General features: G+C 44.6%; 1 protein-coding gene across 2 annotated transcripts in view; it reads left to right on the forward strand.

The window, feature by feature from the left end:
- The window catches only part of FRMPD4 (FERM and PDZ domain containing 4), a 722,630-nt gene that overhangs the window by 504,891 nt on the left and 200,724 nt on the right, over positions 1-17,015 (forward strand). For both annotated transcript variants that reach the window (XM_063953505.1, XM_063953504.1), the window contains exon 4: positions 5,627-5,784. In XM_063953505.1, the coding sequence (XP_063809575.1) occupies positions 5,627-5,784 (158 nt within the window). The remainder of the gene's footprint in view (positions 1-5,626; positions 5,785-17,015) is intronic.

Genomic DNA, 17,015 nt, shown 5'->3' on the forward strand with positions numbered 1-17,015 from the left:
TGGAAGGGCCATCCTGCGTGACTAGTGCCACCTAGATGGGCCAGGTGTTTGTGTCGGCCACTTGGGTCGCTTAGCTTAGTCATCCAGCGACCTCGGTGCAAATTTTAGGACTAAAAATAATATTGTGAGGTGTGAGGTATTCAGAATAGACTGAAAATGAGTGGAAATTATGGTTTTTGAGGTTAATAATACTTTGGGATCAAAATGACCCCCAAATTCTATGATTTAAGCTGTTTTTTAGTGTTTTTTGAAAAAAACACCCGAATCCAAAACACACCCGAATCCGACAAAAAAAATTCGGTGAGGTTTTTCCAAAACGCGGTCGAACCCAAAACACGGCCGCGGATCCGAACCCAAAACCAAAACACAAAACCCGAAAAATTTCAAGTGCACATCTCTACATGGGACTGGTAGAAACATCATGCTGTATATACGGGGTATACTACTGTGTGGCATGCTGTGTATAAGAAGTGTACTACTGTGTGGCATGCTGTGTATAAGAAGTGTACTACTGTGTGGCATGCTGTGTATAAGAAGTGTACTACTGTGTAGCATGCTGTGTATAAAAAGTGTACTACAGAGTGGCATGCTGTTTGTAAGGGGTGTACTACTGTGTGGCATGCAGTGTATAAGGGTGTACTACTGTGGTATGCTTTGTATACAGGGGTGGTCTTCAGTATGCCGACTGACGGGATCCCGGCGCACAGTATACCGGCGCCGGGATCCCGACAGCCGGCATACCGACACTTATTCTCCCTCGTGGGGGTCCACGACCCCCCTGGAGGGAGAATAAAATAGTGTGGCGCGCGTAGCGCGCCATCGTGCCAGTAGCGTGGCGAGCGCAGCGAGCCCGCAAGGGGCTCATTTGCGCTAGCCACACTGTCGGTAAGCCGGCAGTCGGGCTCCCGGCATCGGTATGCTGGTCGCCGGGAGCCCGACCGCCGGCATATCGTAGTGAACCCGTATACAGGGATGTACTACTGTGTAGCATGCTATGTATAAGAAGTGTACTACTGTGTGGCATTCTGTGAATAAAGGGTGTACTACTGTGTGGCATATTGTGTATAAGTGGTATACTACTGTGTGCATACTGTGTATAGGGAGTGTACTATCAGTGGTGTACTACTATAAGCGTTTTACCACTGTGTGGCATACTATGTATAAGGAGTGTACTATGGCAGACTGAGCTAAAACAATGCTGTAAGAGGATCTACACAATTTACCAAGCATTACCTGAGCAAACCAGGGTTAAGGATTTGAGTTATCAGCACAGGTGGAAGTGGGCCGGCATATGATGAAATGCCATACTGCCACATCTTCTCCTCCTTCAATTGCAGTACTGTAGAGGTGGGGGCAGGGCTTTGTTAGGAGGTGGAGCTAGGCTCCGTGTCCTGGCACCAACTAGAAAAATTCTGTGTATAAAGGGTGTACTACTGTGTGGCATACTGTATATAAGTGGTGTACTACTGTGTGCATACTGTGTATAGGGAGTGTATGATCAGTGGTGTACTATTATAAGCATTGTACCACTGTGTGGCATACTATGTATAAGGAGTGTACTACTGTGTGGCATACTGTGTGTAAGGGGTGTACTACTATGTGGCATACTGTATGTAAGGGGTATACTACTGTGTGGCATACTGTGTGTTAGGGGTGTACTACTGTGTGGCATACTGTGTATAAGTGGTGAACTACTGTGTGGCATACTGGGTATTAGGTGAGCAAGTTCAAATGGATGTACTGTACTTGACAAATTGACAATGGTTAACACAAGTTTTGTCTACATTTTGTAAAAAAAAATTTCAACATTTCCCATCCATGTGGGCTACAATTGGGAATACGAACAACGTGAGCATGCAAGGGTACATCTTTTAAAAAATCTGGCTAATATGTGGTTAAACATACAAAATGACACCAAAATAATAAAAAAACTTGTCAACCTTTTTTGGGTTGACCATTTTCATGTTGATCTTTCTACTGTGTCAACTTTTTGTATCTGTTGTTATTATTATTATTATTATTATTTATGATTATAATCCTATATTTATATGGCGCCACATGGGATCCGCAGCGCCCATTACACAGTACATAATCAAATGAGCAAACAAGAAAACAGCACTTACAGTTCAAGACAGTATAGGACAGGTATGGAAAACCAGGGTTTAGGTGCCATAAAAGGGTGTATGGAGTATAAGATAGTGTAAGTAAGAAAAGGAAAGGCACAAGAGGAAAGAAGTCTCTGCTCTTGCGAGCTTACAATCTAAAAGGTAAAGGGCTAACAGACCGTGGTGACACAGAAGGGGTAGACAGTGAGCATAGACAAGAGGGTTAGGAGGAGAGTTGGCTGGGTTTGGTGAAGAAGTGGGTCTTGAGAGCCCGTTTAAAGTTTTGTAGAGAGGTGGAGTCTGGAGAGTTGGATGGGGAGAGGTAGAGAATTCCAGAGATAGGGAGCAGCGCGTGCAAAATCTTGTAGGTAGGAGTGGGAAGAGGTAATCAGTTGGCAGGAGAGACGGCGGGCATTAGCAGAGCGAAGAGGACGGGTGGGAATGTAAAGAGAGATAAGGTCAGAAATGTAAGAGGGAGAAGAGTGGGTGAGGGCTTTGTAGGTGAGTGTGAGAAGCTTAAATTGGATTCTGATTGGGAAGGGTAACCAGTGAAGGTCCTGCAAGAGGGGGGATGTGGATGTAGTACGTTTTGTGAGGAAGATGAGATGGGCAGCAGCATTGAGGATAGATTGGAGTGAAGAGAGGCATTTTTGAGGGAGGCCAGATAGGAGGAGATTGCAGTAGTCCAATCTGGAGATGACCAGTGAGTGGATGAGGGTCTTAGTAGTGTCCTGGGTGAGAAAGATTTGATCCTGGAGGTGTTTTTGAGATGGAAACGCCAGATTTGTGAGAGGTACTGAATGTGTGGTTTGAAGGAGAGTCAAGGATTACTCCAAGACATCGCACTTGGGGGTTAGAGGAGATAGTTGTGCCATCAATGGATAATGAAATTGTGGGAGGTGACGTTATTCAGGAGGGAGGGAAGATGATCAGCTCAGTCTTAGACATGTTAAGTTTAAGAAAGCGCTGGGACATCCAGGAGGAGATAGCAGTGAGACAGTTGGAGATACGAGTGAGGAGAGCAGGGGAGAGGTAAGGGGAGGAAAGGTAGATTTGAGTATCATCAGTGTAGAGATGATATTGTAAGTCAAAAGAGCTAATGAGCTCACCTAATGAGGATGTGTAGAGAGAGAAAAGGAGAGGTCCAAAAAAACAGAACCTTGGGGGACACCTGCTGGTAGAGGATGGGGGGGGGAGGTGGAGTCATGAGAGGAGACAGAGAAGGAACGGTCAGAAAGATAGGAGGACAGCCAGGAGAGAGCAGTATCATGCAGACCAATGGAGTAAAGGATTTGCAGGAGGAGAGGGTGGTCTACAGTGTCAAAAGCAGCAGAGAGGTCAAGGAGAATAAGCAGAGAGTAGTGGCCAGTGGATTTAGCAGCAAAGAGGTAATTGCAGACTTTCGTGAGGGCAGTTTCAGTGGAGTGCAGAGGATGGAAATCAGACTGGAAAGGGTCAAGCAGTGAGTGGGAAGAAAGAAAGACAGTGAGGCGGTTGTAGACAATATGCTCAAGGAGCTTGGATGCAAAAGGGAGGACAGAGATGGGTCAGTAGTTGGAGAGATTGGTTGGATCAAGGGTAGGTTTTTTAAGAATAAGGAAGACAAGTGAATGCTTGAAGGCAGAAGGGACAGTGCTTGATGAGAGTGAGAAATTTAGTAGCTGGGCAAGATGGGAACAGGCAGAAAAAGAGAGGAAGTGGAAAAGGAGGGAGGGAATAGGGTCAAGTGGGAAGGTGGAGCGGGGTGAGGACGGGATGAGGACCATGACCTCCTCTCCAGATACAGGAAAGAAAGATGTCAGAGTTTGTAGGAGGGAAGGAGAGGTGCGGTTGGGATATGGAGGAGGGGCGTTGCTCAGGTTCTGGTGGGATGTTATGCCCTGATGAATGGAGTCAATTTTGGATGTGAAGTAAGTGGCAAAGTCAAGAGCAGAAAGTGAAGAGGGGAGTTGAGGCTGGGGTGGGCAGAGGAGCGAGTTGACAGTGGCAAAGAGGTACCGGGGGTTTGAGGATTGTGAGGAGATGATGTTTTTGAAGTAAGATTGTTTAGAGAGGGTAAGGGCAGCAAAGTAGGATGAGAGCATAAATTTGTAGTGGAGGAAGTCGGCCTTAGAGCTCGATTTCCTCCAGTGTCACTCAGTGGTACGTGAGCATTTTTGTATGTATCTGATGCATTTTGTGTGCCAGGGTCGAGGTGTCAATCTGCGATGGTGAATAGTGGTTGGTGGGGTGACAGAGTCAAGAGCAGAGGTAAGGGATGCATTGTATAGGGAAGTAGCTTGTTTTGGGCAAGAAAGAGAGAGAATAGTAGAGAGGAGTGAGTCAGACAGGGAGGATAGGGAAGTGGTGTCAATAGTCTCAATGTTACGCTTTGTGATGGTAGTCTTAGGTGGTAGAGATGGAGTAGCAGATAGAGATAAGTTAAAAGTGAGCAGGTGATGATCAGAGAGGGGGAACAGGGAGTTGGAGAAATCATAAAGATCACAGCGGTGAGTGAAGACCAGATCCAGTGAGCTTCCACTCACATGGGAGGGAAAGGAGGTCCACTGGGAGAGACCAAGAGAAGAGGTGAGGTTAAGAAGTTTAGAGCAGGTGATTTTGTGGGGTTATCGATAGGGATGTTGAAATCACCTAGGATAATGGAGGGAATGTCAGAAGGGAGGAAGCCAGGAAGCAAAGTTGTCAAGGAATTTGGAGGGCATGCCAGGGGGGCAGTAAATGACAGCTACTCAAAGAGAACAGGTTGGAAGAGGCATATAGCATGGACCTCAAATGTAGAGAATGTAAGGGATGGTTCTGGTGGTATGAGTAGCTAGAGAGTAGTAGGAGCCCAACACCACCACTGTGGCGACCCCCAGGTCGGGAAGGGGGGGGGGGTTAGAATGTGAGACCCCCAGCAGAGAAAACCGCGGGAGAAACTGTGTCAGAGGGGGTAATTAAAGTTACAGTGATAGCTAAGAGATGCAAGGAATTTAAAATGAAAAGGTCATGGGTGGGGACCAGTTTATTACAGACAGATCTGGCATTTCAGAGGGCACATGAGAGAGGGAGAGAGTCTGAGGGAGCAGTGTGAATAAGATTATCAGGGTTGCTGTAGCAATGAGGTGAGATGGATTTAGAAGACAATGATACAGAGGGTGTAGTGAGGGCGCTGGCTCCAATCACACAGTAAATGTGTCTAATCATCATTGTTTATTATGGAACTTTTTAAGCCATCATATATTTATAATTAAATTAACTATTTGTTTTCTCAAGTTTTTTGTTTCTTCTGGACTATATATATTCAAGTAATTAACATGTTTTGTCATATCCCCATTAATGAATGAATAATTATAGAACATATGTAACCTAATGGGCACACTGGTATATGGAACTGTCAATTTTTGGAATAAATAGTTTGACCACTTAAAAATGAGAGTACTGGATGTTTATATTCATTCAGTTTCTCACTAAACTGCTTTAAGTCACACACTAAACAGTTGAACTGTGGCTTTATTTATGTTTTTTTTTTTTTTAAACAGTCACTTGACACAAGCAGCGACATTTGAAGATCGAATTGAAAGCTGCCAAATCAACCCTCCCACGCCTAGGAACGTAGAAATGAGGAGAGATCCAGTTCTTGGTTTTGGGTTTGTTGCTGGAAGTGAAAAACCAGTTGTTGTCCGTTCAGTAACACCAGGTGAGTTTTTACATTGAATTTGTTTATTTTGTATTTAATTCTTTTTAATTTTTATTATTTAAATATAGTGAATTATTGGACCTGATTCAGAGGTGGCTCAAAAGCCATTGCTACTGTGATCCCATATGTGATCCCATAATCAATCAACGCATGTGCACAGTGATACACTGAAACGCGCATCTGTGCAAACATCTGCATTTTCACCCACCACTGAATCAGGCCAATTGTGATATACAGGGAGTACATAAAGTCCCTCTGCGGTGACAGTGTGCTATGAAAGTCTCCCTGCAGAGAATGTGTGCTGAGTAATATGACAAGATGTGCACTGCAGGTGGGGCAGATATAACATGTGCAGAAAGAGTTAGATTTGGGTGGGGTGTGTTCAAACTGAAATCTAAATTGCAGTGTAAAAATAAAGCAGCCAGTATTTACCCTGCACAGAAACAATATAACCCTACCAAATCTAAAGGGCCCCATACACTAGAACGATACGTCTAGAGGTGGCTGAAGTCGGGACGATTTCCCTTGAACTCTCCCGGGAGTGTTTACATACGATTCCAAACGATTTGGTACAATGTGACTTTTCAGAGTATGCTATACATCACATAGGCTATGTCAAGCGCCTACATATCGCATGGGATGTATAGCATGCATTCACAGGTATCATCAGATACATCCTGAGAATGCCAGTCAAACTTCCTATAGATCACATGCGATATGTTGCAAGCACAAAAACCACACTTTTTTCCGTTCGATTCCATACAATTCCACTTGATCACGACAAATAAAGAGTGTAGCACCAACAACCTGGAGGAGTCGATCCGATGCTCACGGGGCCGCACATCGGATCGGATACACAGCTAAAAATGCACGATTTCACCTAGTATATAGTCCAGAGTGACCAAATTGAGCTGAAATTGAGCAAAATCGTTCTAGTGTATGTGGCCCTTAACTCTCTCTGCAAATGTTATATCTGCCCCCCCTGCAGTGCACATGGTTTAGCCAAACTGCTAACAAATTTGCTGCTGCGATCAACTCTGAATTACCCCCTTAAGCCGCTACTCTCATGTCACGCGTCTTATACACGTCTTACACATTCACGTCACACTCAAACACACACATACAGTATATTATGTCATATACACACGTGCCAAAATAATACACACATACACACATGTGAAACTCATACCACACACACACACACACACACACACGTCACACACCAGCCACCATACCTCACCATCACAGGCTCCCTCTTTGTTGCTTGGCTGCGCCGGCTGCTTCTACAACTCACTGCAGCACGGACTGCGCACGCACCCCTCCATGCACTCTTGCCCCCTCCATGCAGCCCCGCCCCTTTCAGGCAGTCCAACGCCAATCAGGAGGCATCTAGGTGTGACCTGGGAGTATATTCCCGAGTCGCACCATTCAGACCATACTTGCCTACCCTCCCGGAATGGCCGGGAAGCTCCCGAAAAACGGGTGACCCTCCCGGCCCCCCGGAAGAGCAGGCAAGTCTCCCGATATCCGCGGGTCACCCCCTGCCCGCCGCCCACTTAACAAGTAAAGTGGGCGGTCCGGGCAGGCGATGACGCGATTCTTGTTGAATCGCGTCATCGTAACCACGCCCCCTGCTGTATAATGCCGGTAATCGCGGCATTACACAGTGGGGGCGTGGTTTAAATGATGCGGTTCAGAAGCCATGCCCCGTTCCACCTCTGGCCCGCCTCCGTTCCTCCTCTGGCCCGCCCCCTGTCACATCACCTCACTGCCCGCCCCCCCGCTGAGCCGACGGGCTGCTCTCTTCCGGAGAGAGCAGCCCAGAAGTCGGCAACTATGATTCAGACCTAAGCCAGGTTGTCTATCTGGGACTTAAGTCCTGGGAAAAACCCTGGTTAATTGCAGGGTCGGAAAGTGAAACCCAGGAACGTGTCCATGGGTTGGGGCCTTTCAGACATGCCAAAAATCCCGGGTTCAGCCGCGTTCATATGCAAAATCCCATGATATTGGATGATGTCTGAAAGGGTATCAGTCACAACTGGCTTTATCCCTATCTGGCCTCCCCCAGCTGCAGAGGAGATCTGCAGCCAGAGACAGCGCTCACTGCAGAGCAACTTTATGAAATTCCTGTATAACAGGCCAGTCTGTATAGTAGTAATTTTTTCTGCCATAGAATACCCTTTGTTAAGTTCAAGATTTTATTTCTATTTCTGCTTCAGAGTTTTCTGTTTAGATACTGTCGTTTTATACAGGTGTTATTATTAAACATGTTGGTAGCTGGCAAAATAGGATATAATTCACCTTGTACTCATCCATAATCAATTAATTTTTTTTAGCTTTGTTTGGGGCACATTTGTTGGATACAGAGTTCACTTACTACAGTATAAAGCAAACTGATATCTGACTACAGTTACAAACACATTTTGCATCCACTGTACATCCGCTTCTTTGACACTTGCCATCTGATAAAGAGTTGGGAGCAAATGTACACCTTGGAGAGAACATGTTACTGTACATTGGGAGTTGGGAGGGGTGTTTTCTAGCTGAACTTAATTGCACTATAAAAATAAAGCTGCTCAGTATTTGCCCGCGATATTCCAGTACAAACCAATGTGTTTCCAAAGTACATTTCTAAGTACCAGAAGCTGCATAGTGAGTATACTGTACACATCCATCCCATCTCCAAGCCTAGTGAAACGTGGTGTCAGTGTATTGCTACGTATTGCAATCAGTTTGCTATGCATTTGTGAGTGAGCCACATTACTTCAACACTCTCTTACTGTACTTACATTAATCCACAAGAGTTGTATTTACACATTTACATGCATTCACTTTTGGAACATGCACAAAGTGCAGTCACACAGGATACACAACACAAACTATTACCTCCCAACTTTTGATGGGTCCGACTCGGCACACTTGCGTCGCTTCTGAAAAGGGCCATGGTCTCACCAGAATTGGGGCATAGCCTCTTTTGGTATTGGGTGGATGTGACCTCACAGCACGTCCCCCGTTTTCCTCATTTTGGGGGTGTGCCCAGTGCTCCTTGAGCAGCTGGGCAGCCCCCGGCTCACCTTCCTGCTCTGTTTAGATCCCCTATTTAGGGATCACCTGCTGCTTTGCAGAGCAGCAGTGAACAAAGGCTTCCCCAATCTTCCCCTCACCCACGGGACACTGGAGCCCATGGGTTGGACTGCGCGACAGTACCCGAATATATACATTATGGTAAGAACTTACAGTTGATAACGGTATTTCTACTAAGTCCACAGGTTTCACAGGATAACATTTGGGATATGCTTAGGGAGGCCAATCCCGGGATCGGCGGGAAATGGCCGGAATTCAATCCCTGGAGTGGAAGTTCCAATTCCGGGGATTGAGGGATCAGCGTTGAGCGTCCACAGGACGCTCAGATGCTGCCCAGCTTCCTCTTTCTGGCTCCCCAGCGCAGCGCGAGGTCACGATGCGCTGCCGCCGCTGGGGGAGAGAGAGACAGCATGGAGATTCCCACCTGCCCGCCTGCAGTATACAGTTAGTTATGTGTGCGGGGCAGGGTGAAGAGGCAGCCACATAGTTAAAAGCCAATCCCGGGTATCCCGGGAAATCCTGGGATTGGCCATTTTTCAATCCCGATACCCTGGATTGAAAAAATGGCCCGGGATTGGCTTCCCTAGATATGATTAAGCGACAGCGGATTTGCACCAATTGGTCAAAGCTTTTTGTCCTCCCAGCAAAATGGGCCCGTCAATATATCCCCGCCTCCTGGCTCAGGCAAATCAGTTGTATTCCAAAGCTCAATGCAGGAGCATCATAGATAGCCCTAATCAGGTGAGAAGAACACACATTAACACCCTTCCGTACAAGAAGGAAGAGGTTAGTGAGTAAAACGATCCTCAAATCAGGTGAATCCGGGTGGGATCTCTGTGGAACCTGTGGAGTTAGGAGAAATACCATTATCAACGGTAAGTTCTTACCATAACATATATTTCTCTGGCAGGGTCCACAGGTTATCCACAGGATAACATTGGGATTTCTAAAGCAATTTAGAGGTGGGGATGCTCCTGATTGGACAGGAGAATCCTTCTAACAAATTCAGCGTCATCAGAGGCAAATGTATCCATGGCATAATATATAATGAATGTGTTAATGGAAGACCATGTGGCTGCCTTACATATCTGCTCTGCTGAAGCACCACGTTGTGCTGCCCATGATGGACCTACCTTACGAGTAGAGTGAGCAGAGACATTAGCCAGAACAGGGAGATCAGCTTGAGAATATGCTTCTGAAATCATCATCCAAAGCCACCTTGCCAGTGTCTGCTTATCAGTAGGCCATCCACTCTTGTGAAATCCGTTGAGAATGAAGAGAGAATCTGTCTTTCTGATGGCACTGGTACGATCCACGTAGAGCCTTAAGGCACAGACCACGTCCAGCAATGCATCTCCTGCAGAAAGGCCTGGTACCTGGAAAGCCAGGACTACAATTTCTCCATTAAGGTGGAATTTAGACACCACCTTGGGAAGATACCCAGATCTAGTTCTAAGAACTGCTTTATCTGGATAAAAAAATCAGAAATGGGGTACAACATGACAATGCCCCTAAATCTGATACTCTTCTAGCTGACGCCATGGCCAGTAGAAAGAGAACTTTAGCTGTTAACCATTTAAGATCCACTTTATTAAGTGGTTAAAATGGGGCAACTTGAAGGGCCTTTAGTACTAAATTTAAGTCCCAAGGCACTGTAGGAGGAATAAAAGGAAGTTGAATGCGCAGCATTCCCTGGAAAAAAGTATGCACATCCTGTAAGTTTGCAATTTTCTTTTGGAACCATACAGTCAATGCTGACACTTGCACTTTTAAGGAAGCCACCTTCAAACCTTTATCCATTCCTGCCTGACGGAATGCTAAGACCCTGGAAACACTGAAAGCCTTAGGGTCCATTTTTCGTTTACTGCACCAATGAATATAGGTTTGCCATATTCGGTGATAAATGCGAGCTGAGGAAGGTTTCCTTGCTCTGAGCATTGTTTGAATTACCTGTTGTGAGAATCCTCTTGACTTCAGGATAGAGGTGTCAAGAGCCACGCCATCAAAGACAGTCGATCCAGATGTCTGTGATAACAAGGACCCTGCATCAGTAGATCTGGACATTGAGAGAGCAGGAGTGGAGCATCCATCGACATTCTCTGCAGATCTGTGTACCAATGCCTTCTAAGCCAAGCCAGAGCTATTAGTATCATGGCACCCTTTCCTTACTTTATCTTTCTCACCACCCTGGGTAATACGGTGATTGGAGGAAACACATAAGCCAGATGAAAGTCCCATCTCACCGACAGGGCATCCACAAAGATCGCTCTGGGATCCTTTGTTCTTGACCCGTATGCGAGAACTTTGTTGTTCTGATGGGACGCCATGAGATCTATCTCTGGCAACCTCCACTTGTCTACTAGGGTCTGGAAGACCTCCAGGTGTAGAGCCCATTCGCTTGCCTGAATGGCGTGTCGACTGAGAAAATACGCTTCCCGGTTTAGGACTCCTGGGACGAACACTGCAGAAAAGGCTGGATGATGAAGTTCTGCCCACTTTAGAATGTGACTTGCCTCCTTCATCGATTTTCGGCTGCGAGTTCCTCCCTGATGGTTGAGGTACGCTACTGCCGTCGCATTGTCTGAGTGGTTCTGAACTGGTTTTCCTCGAAAAATGTCCTTTGCCTGAATCAGTGCCATTTATATGGCCCGAAGTTCCAATATATTTATTGGCAGGCAACCTTCTTCCTTGGTCCATTTCCCCTGGAAACACAACCTTCCTGACACTGCTCCTCAGCCCTGGAGACTGGCATCCATTGTCAGAATTTCCCAATCTGCTATCCAAAAGGGTCTCCCCTTGTCCAGATGGGATGTTTGTATACACCACGCTAATGACCTTCTTACTTCTATCGTAAGAACCATAGTCTGCGTTTTTATCGTCTGATGCAACCCATTCCATTTGGCAAGAATCAGCTGCTGCAGAGGCCTCGAGTGGAACTGTGCATACTCCTCCATATCAAATGTTGACACCATCAATCCCATCACATGCATTGCTGCGTGAATGGATACCTTTTGACTGTGTAGCAAGTCCCGAATACTTGACTGAACCTTGGATATCTTGTTCAGAGGCAAAATTACTCTCTGAATACTTGAATCCACACAGCCCCCAAGTGAGTCACCCGCTGTGACGGAACCAGAGACAGTTTTACCCAATTTATGAGACACCCGTGCCTTTGCAGACACGTTATTGTCTGTTGCAGATGACATAGGAGCAATTCCTGCGACTGTGCCAGGATTAAAAGATCGTTGAGGTATGGAAAAATTCTTATCCCCTACTGGCGGAGATAAGCTGACATTACCACCATAATCTTGGTAAATACTCTGGGCACTGTGGCTAACCCAAAAGCTAGGGCCTGGAACTGAAAATGCTGTTGGAGGATAATGAACCTGAGATAGCACTGATGATGGGACAGTGCTATAGGAACATGTAGGTAAGCATCCTGTATATCTAGGGATACCATATAATCCCCTGGCTCCATCGCCAAAATGATGGAATGTAAAGTCTCCATATGAAACCGAGGTACCCAAATGTACTTGTTCAGCACTTTGAGATTGAGAATGGGCCGAAATGACCCATTTGGTTTCTGAACCTAGAAACAGATTGGAGTAAAAACCCTGTCCTCGTTGAGCAGAAGGAACTGGAATGACTACTCCTGACTGAAGCAATTTCTGAACAGCCTCTAAAAAAAGCCCTGGCCTTCGTCTCTACCCGAGACGGGCTGGTACAAAAAAACCTTGGAGGAGGGTACTTCTTGAAGGCAAAAGCATAACCTAGAGATACCGCTTCCTGCACCCAGGCATCTGTTGTAGACTGCTGCCAGATCTGTGCAAACTGAAGAAGTCAGCCCGCCACCCAGGGATCCCCCAGGTGGAGGCCAGCACCATCAGGCTGATGGCTTATTATCCGCTTTACCAACCGGTCCTCTGTTAGCCCAATGCTTTTTAGTCTTACCAGACTTGTTGCATTGGGACTGCCTGCCAACACTTTTTCCTTTAGCTTTTCCTTGAGACCGAAAGGGCCAAAAGCTGGAACTTTAGGTTTGAAATTGTATGTGTGAGGAAACTTTACCTTCTTGGAGTCTGCTTCTGCAAAATATCTGTCAATTCTTTACCAAAAAGAATATCTCCAGAAAAAGGCAAAGATTCCAAAACCTTCTTAGATTCTGAATCAGCTTTCCATGTACGTAGCCAAACTGCTCTGCGAGCAGGATTTTTGAAGCTGATGCCCTGGAGGCAATAGTACCCATATCCAATGCTGCTTCTTCCAAGAACATTGCAGCCTGTTTTATATGTGCTATATGGGATTTTTGCTCTCTAGATGCTATTTAAAAATCCCCCTCCAATGCATCAGCCCAGGCAATCACTGCCTTTGCCATCCAAGTTGAAGCCATGGCTGGCCTTATGCCCCAGTCAGGGAAACAATGGTTTTTAAAAAACCATCCACTCTCCTATCCGTGACATAATTTAATGATGTTGAAGGCAAAGGTAATGTAGATTTTCGCACTAATCGAATCACATGCGTATCTATTTTAGGAGTCACCTCCCTTTTTAAACAATCCCCAGCTGGAAGAGGATAATTGGAATTCCATTTCATAGGAATTCTAGACTTCTTATTGGGCGTAGCCCAAACCTCTTCCATGATTTCCGTCAGCTGATCTGACCCTGGAAACTCAGTCTTAACTGTTTTGGGACGTTTAAACACAGGTGCCTTGTTTTTTTTTAACCCAAGCTCTGCTGAATCCTCTAAGAATAGAATGGCTTTCATTGTTTTAATTAACTCAGCTATATCCACTGAGCTGAAACCTTCCTCCTCCTCCTCCTCCTCCTCTTCGTATCCCAGTGCAGAGTTTATTGAGCTTTCATCCTCCAATGAATCCTCATCTGAAACATGTGTAGCCTGTGAGGATGACTATTTACTTATCACTGGCTTATCAGCCTGTTTCTTTTGAGAGGCTGCTGCTGGACGTGATAAGCCGCAGGTAGGAAGCTGCATGTAAGGGTTAATCATGTACCCTATTCCTGGTACAGGATTTGAAGGAATTATCCGTTCAGCTATACTGAATAATGTCTGTGCAAACATAGCCCAAGGTGGATCAACCTGCACCTGAATCTGCCTTGTATTTTTCAAGGGACCCTAGTGAAAGCTAAAACAATTTGCAGTCCGGCTGTGTCCGTATTCCCATTCTAAGCGGAACCGATGCCTTACCTTCTCCCTGTGCTCCGGCCACAGCCTGGTAACGTCTGCTGGACCTGCTAGTATATCCGACACAGACACCCGCCGAAACAGCACTGTACTCGTGGGTAAGCATTGTCACGACCCGGTGGAGAGTTGTTGGAGCGACTCTTTCTAAGGTACGTATAAGACGATTTTTAAAAAGATCACTCAAGAAAAAATTGTAAGACTATAAAAATAAAATAAGAAAGCTTAGGGCTGCTAAAAACCATGCAGCTCTCTGACCATGGTCCGGGTCCTGCCGCACCAAACAAAAAACTGATTTGCCTGAGCCAGGAGGCGGGGATATATGGACGTGCCCATTGCATGCTGGGAGTCCGAAAAGCTTTGACCGATTGGTGCAAATCCGCTGTCGCTTCATCATATCCCAATGTTATCCTGTGGATAACCTGTGGAGCCCGCCGGAGAAAATGTGACTGTCCAGTGGCAGACGAGGACTTCTAGAGGGTGGTTTCTAAATGCAGTCCACAGTTTCCCACTCAGTGTAACATTAGAGCAAGTGCAGGAGTCTGTGGGAACTATAGAAGATCCTAGTAATGACCCTTGACATTAATGTAAACATTGGTCTTTTTATACACTGAATTCTGTATGGAATGCAGTAATAATATTTAACACTGTAGATGGTCTATAATATATGCTGTATCAAACATTTAAATAATATAAATAAGTGGTCTGGAAAAGGTTAGATATAATAAATAACTACACACATAATAGAACCGCAGCAAGTTGTACTGCATTTGCTGATTATGTCAAATGAATTTCATGATTGAATAGCCTAGGTATGATTCGTGGAACTACACATCCCAGCAAGTTGTACTGCATTTTCTGATTATGTCAAATGAATTTCATGATTGAATAGCCTAGGTATATTGAAAAAGGGTGGTTTTTTTTGTATGTTTTTCTCTTTGTAGCGATATAGTTGGCTGCTTTATTGATATGTAATGTCTGTTTTTCTAAGCTAATTTATGGCCTTAGTTTAAAGGGGGATGGTTTTGGGTGGAGTTTGCAATCATTGCATTCACATGGATATTGTTCCTATTTGAAGTCTAGTATACGGCTGGATAGCCATCGGCTGGATGTGCTTCCATAGAAGTGCTGACATAAAAGTGTTATTATAAAAATAGCGTTATACCTGCGTTAAACCGAAGGTAACCAGAAGAAAAACATCAACACACCAACACTACCACAAAAGGACTGCATAAATGCCTCAAAAGTATGTAATTCATCATATGCATATCATCTGTTTTTTAAAAACCTATGAAAAGGCATCACCAATCTGCTCACTACAGTTCTCTCTTATGCAAACTTATGTATGTTTCTTTATGTAATGATTTCTTGTAAATGTCATTGCATGTGTGGGGAAGTAGCTCAGTGAAACAGTTTATTATTGCATACTGACTGGTGATTACCTCCTTTGAACATTTACCCATTGTGGTTAGGTGTACTATGTCTTTATATTTAGTAAGGTATAGTCATGGTGTAAAGGACAGAGTATGATTACTGATTAGTAAAAGAAAACAAATACTGAGCAACATCCCCAAACAGGTAATTTCAACTTTAAACTTGTCATTTATTTTGTACGCTCTGGACATGGCTACTACTAACAAATGCACAGAAAAAATTCTTAAAGCTATGTCTGCAAATGCTAGGAGCTTAGGAGACAAAATTCCAGAGCTAATTGCGATAATGACAAGGGATAACCTGGATTTTGTGGCAATTACAGAGTCTTGGTGCAATGAGAATCATGACTGGGACTTAGCTATACCAGGATACAATTTATTTAGGAAAGATAGAATAGGAAGAATAGGAGGAGGGGTAGCAATGTATGTGGAAAAAAAAGCATAAATGCTACTTTAATACAAAATATTGAAGCCAAAACTGAGGCCCTTTGGGTCACCATAGAAACTGGGAAGAAGGACATTATTCGCATTGGGGTGATCTATAGACCACCAGGCCAGGGGCAGGATTTGGACAGGAACCTATTGTTGGACATCTCTAAAATGGCTTTTAAGGGAGAAGTCATAATCATGGGAGACTTTAATTTACCTGATGTAAATTGGGAGGGGTCTTTTGCAAGTTCAGCTACAAGTGGCAACTTTCTACATTCCTTACAGGGAGCATCTCTCAAGCAATTGGTGAGGGAGCCCACTCGCAAAGACTCAATATTAGATCTAATTCTTACAAATGGTGATAGGATATCTGATATATATGTGGGTGAGCACCTGGGATCCAGTGATCATCAAGCAGTATGGTTTAGTATAAAGACAGGATCCAACTCCTCTCACACAAAAACAAAGGTGTTGGATTTTAGAAATGCAGACTTTGCAAAAATTGGGAGATGTTTAAGTGATTCATTGGCAGACTGGAGGAACTTGGAAGGAGTGCAGGAGAGGTGGAAAAAAATGAAAAGTGCATTACTAAGTGCAACAGACCTTTGTATCAAAATGGTTAGGAAAAGCACCAGGAAAAGGAAGCCAGTTTGGTTCACAAAAGTAGTATCAACTAGTGTGAAAGCAAAAAAGATGGCTTTTAGGAAATACAAACAGACTCAAAATAATAACGACAAAGAGGTGTATCTGGACAGACGGAAGGATGCTAAGAAAGTGATCAGACGTGCAAAGGCAGAAGCTGAGGAGAAAATGGCCCAGTCAGTAGATAAAGGGGGCAAAACTTTTTTTAAGTATATAAGTGAAAGGAGAAAATCAAATGGAGGAATAATAAGACTTAAGACAGAGAGTGGGCATTTGGTGGAGGGAGACAAGGAAATAGCAGATCACCTAAATAATTATTTTTGCTCAGTATTTACTACAGAAGAAGGGATGGGGCCACAGTTAAATTGCAAGGACATTCATAAAAATAAGGTAGATGAAAATACATTTACAGAGGAGAAGGTCCTAACAGAACTTTCAAAACTA

Source organism: Pseudophryne corroboree, chromosome 2 (assembly GCF_028390025.1).
Source record: "Pseudophryne corroboree isolate aPseCor3 chromosome 2, aPseCor3.hap2, whole genome shotgun sequence".
Classification (NCBI taxonomy): domain Eukaryota; kingdom Metazoa; phylum Chordata; class Amphibia; order Anura; family Myobatrachidae; genus Pseudophryne; species Pseudophryne corroboree.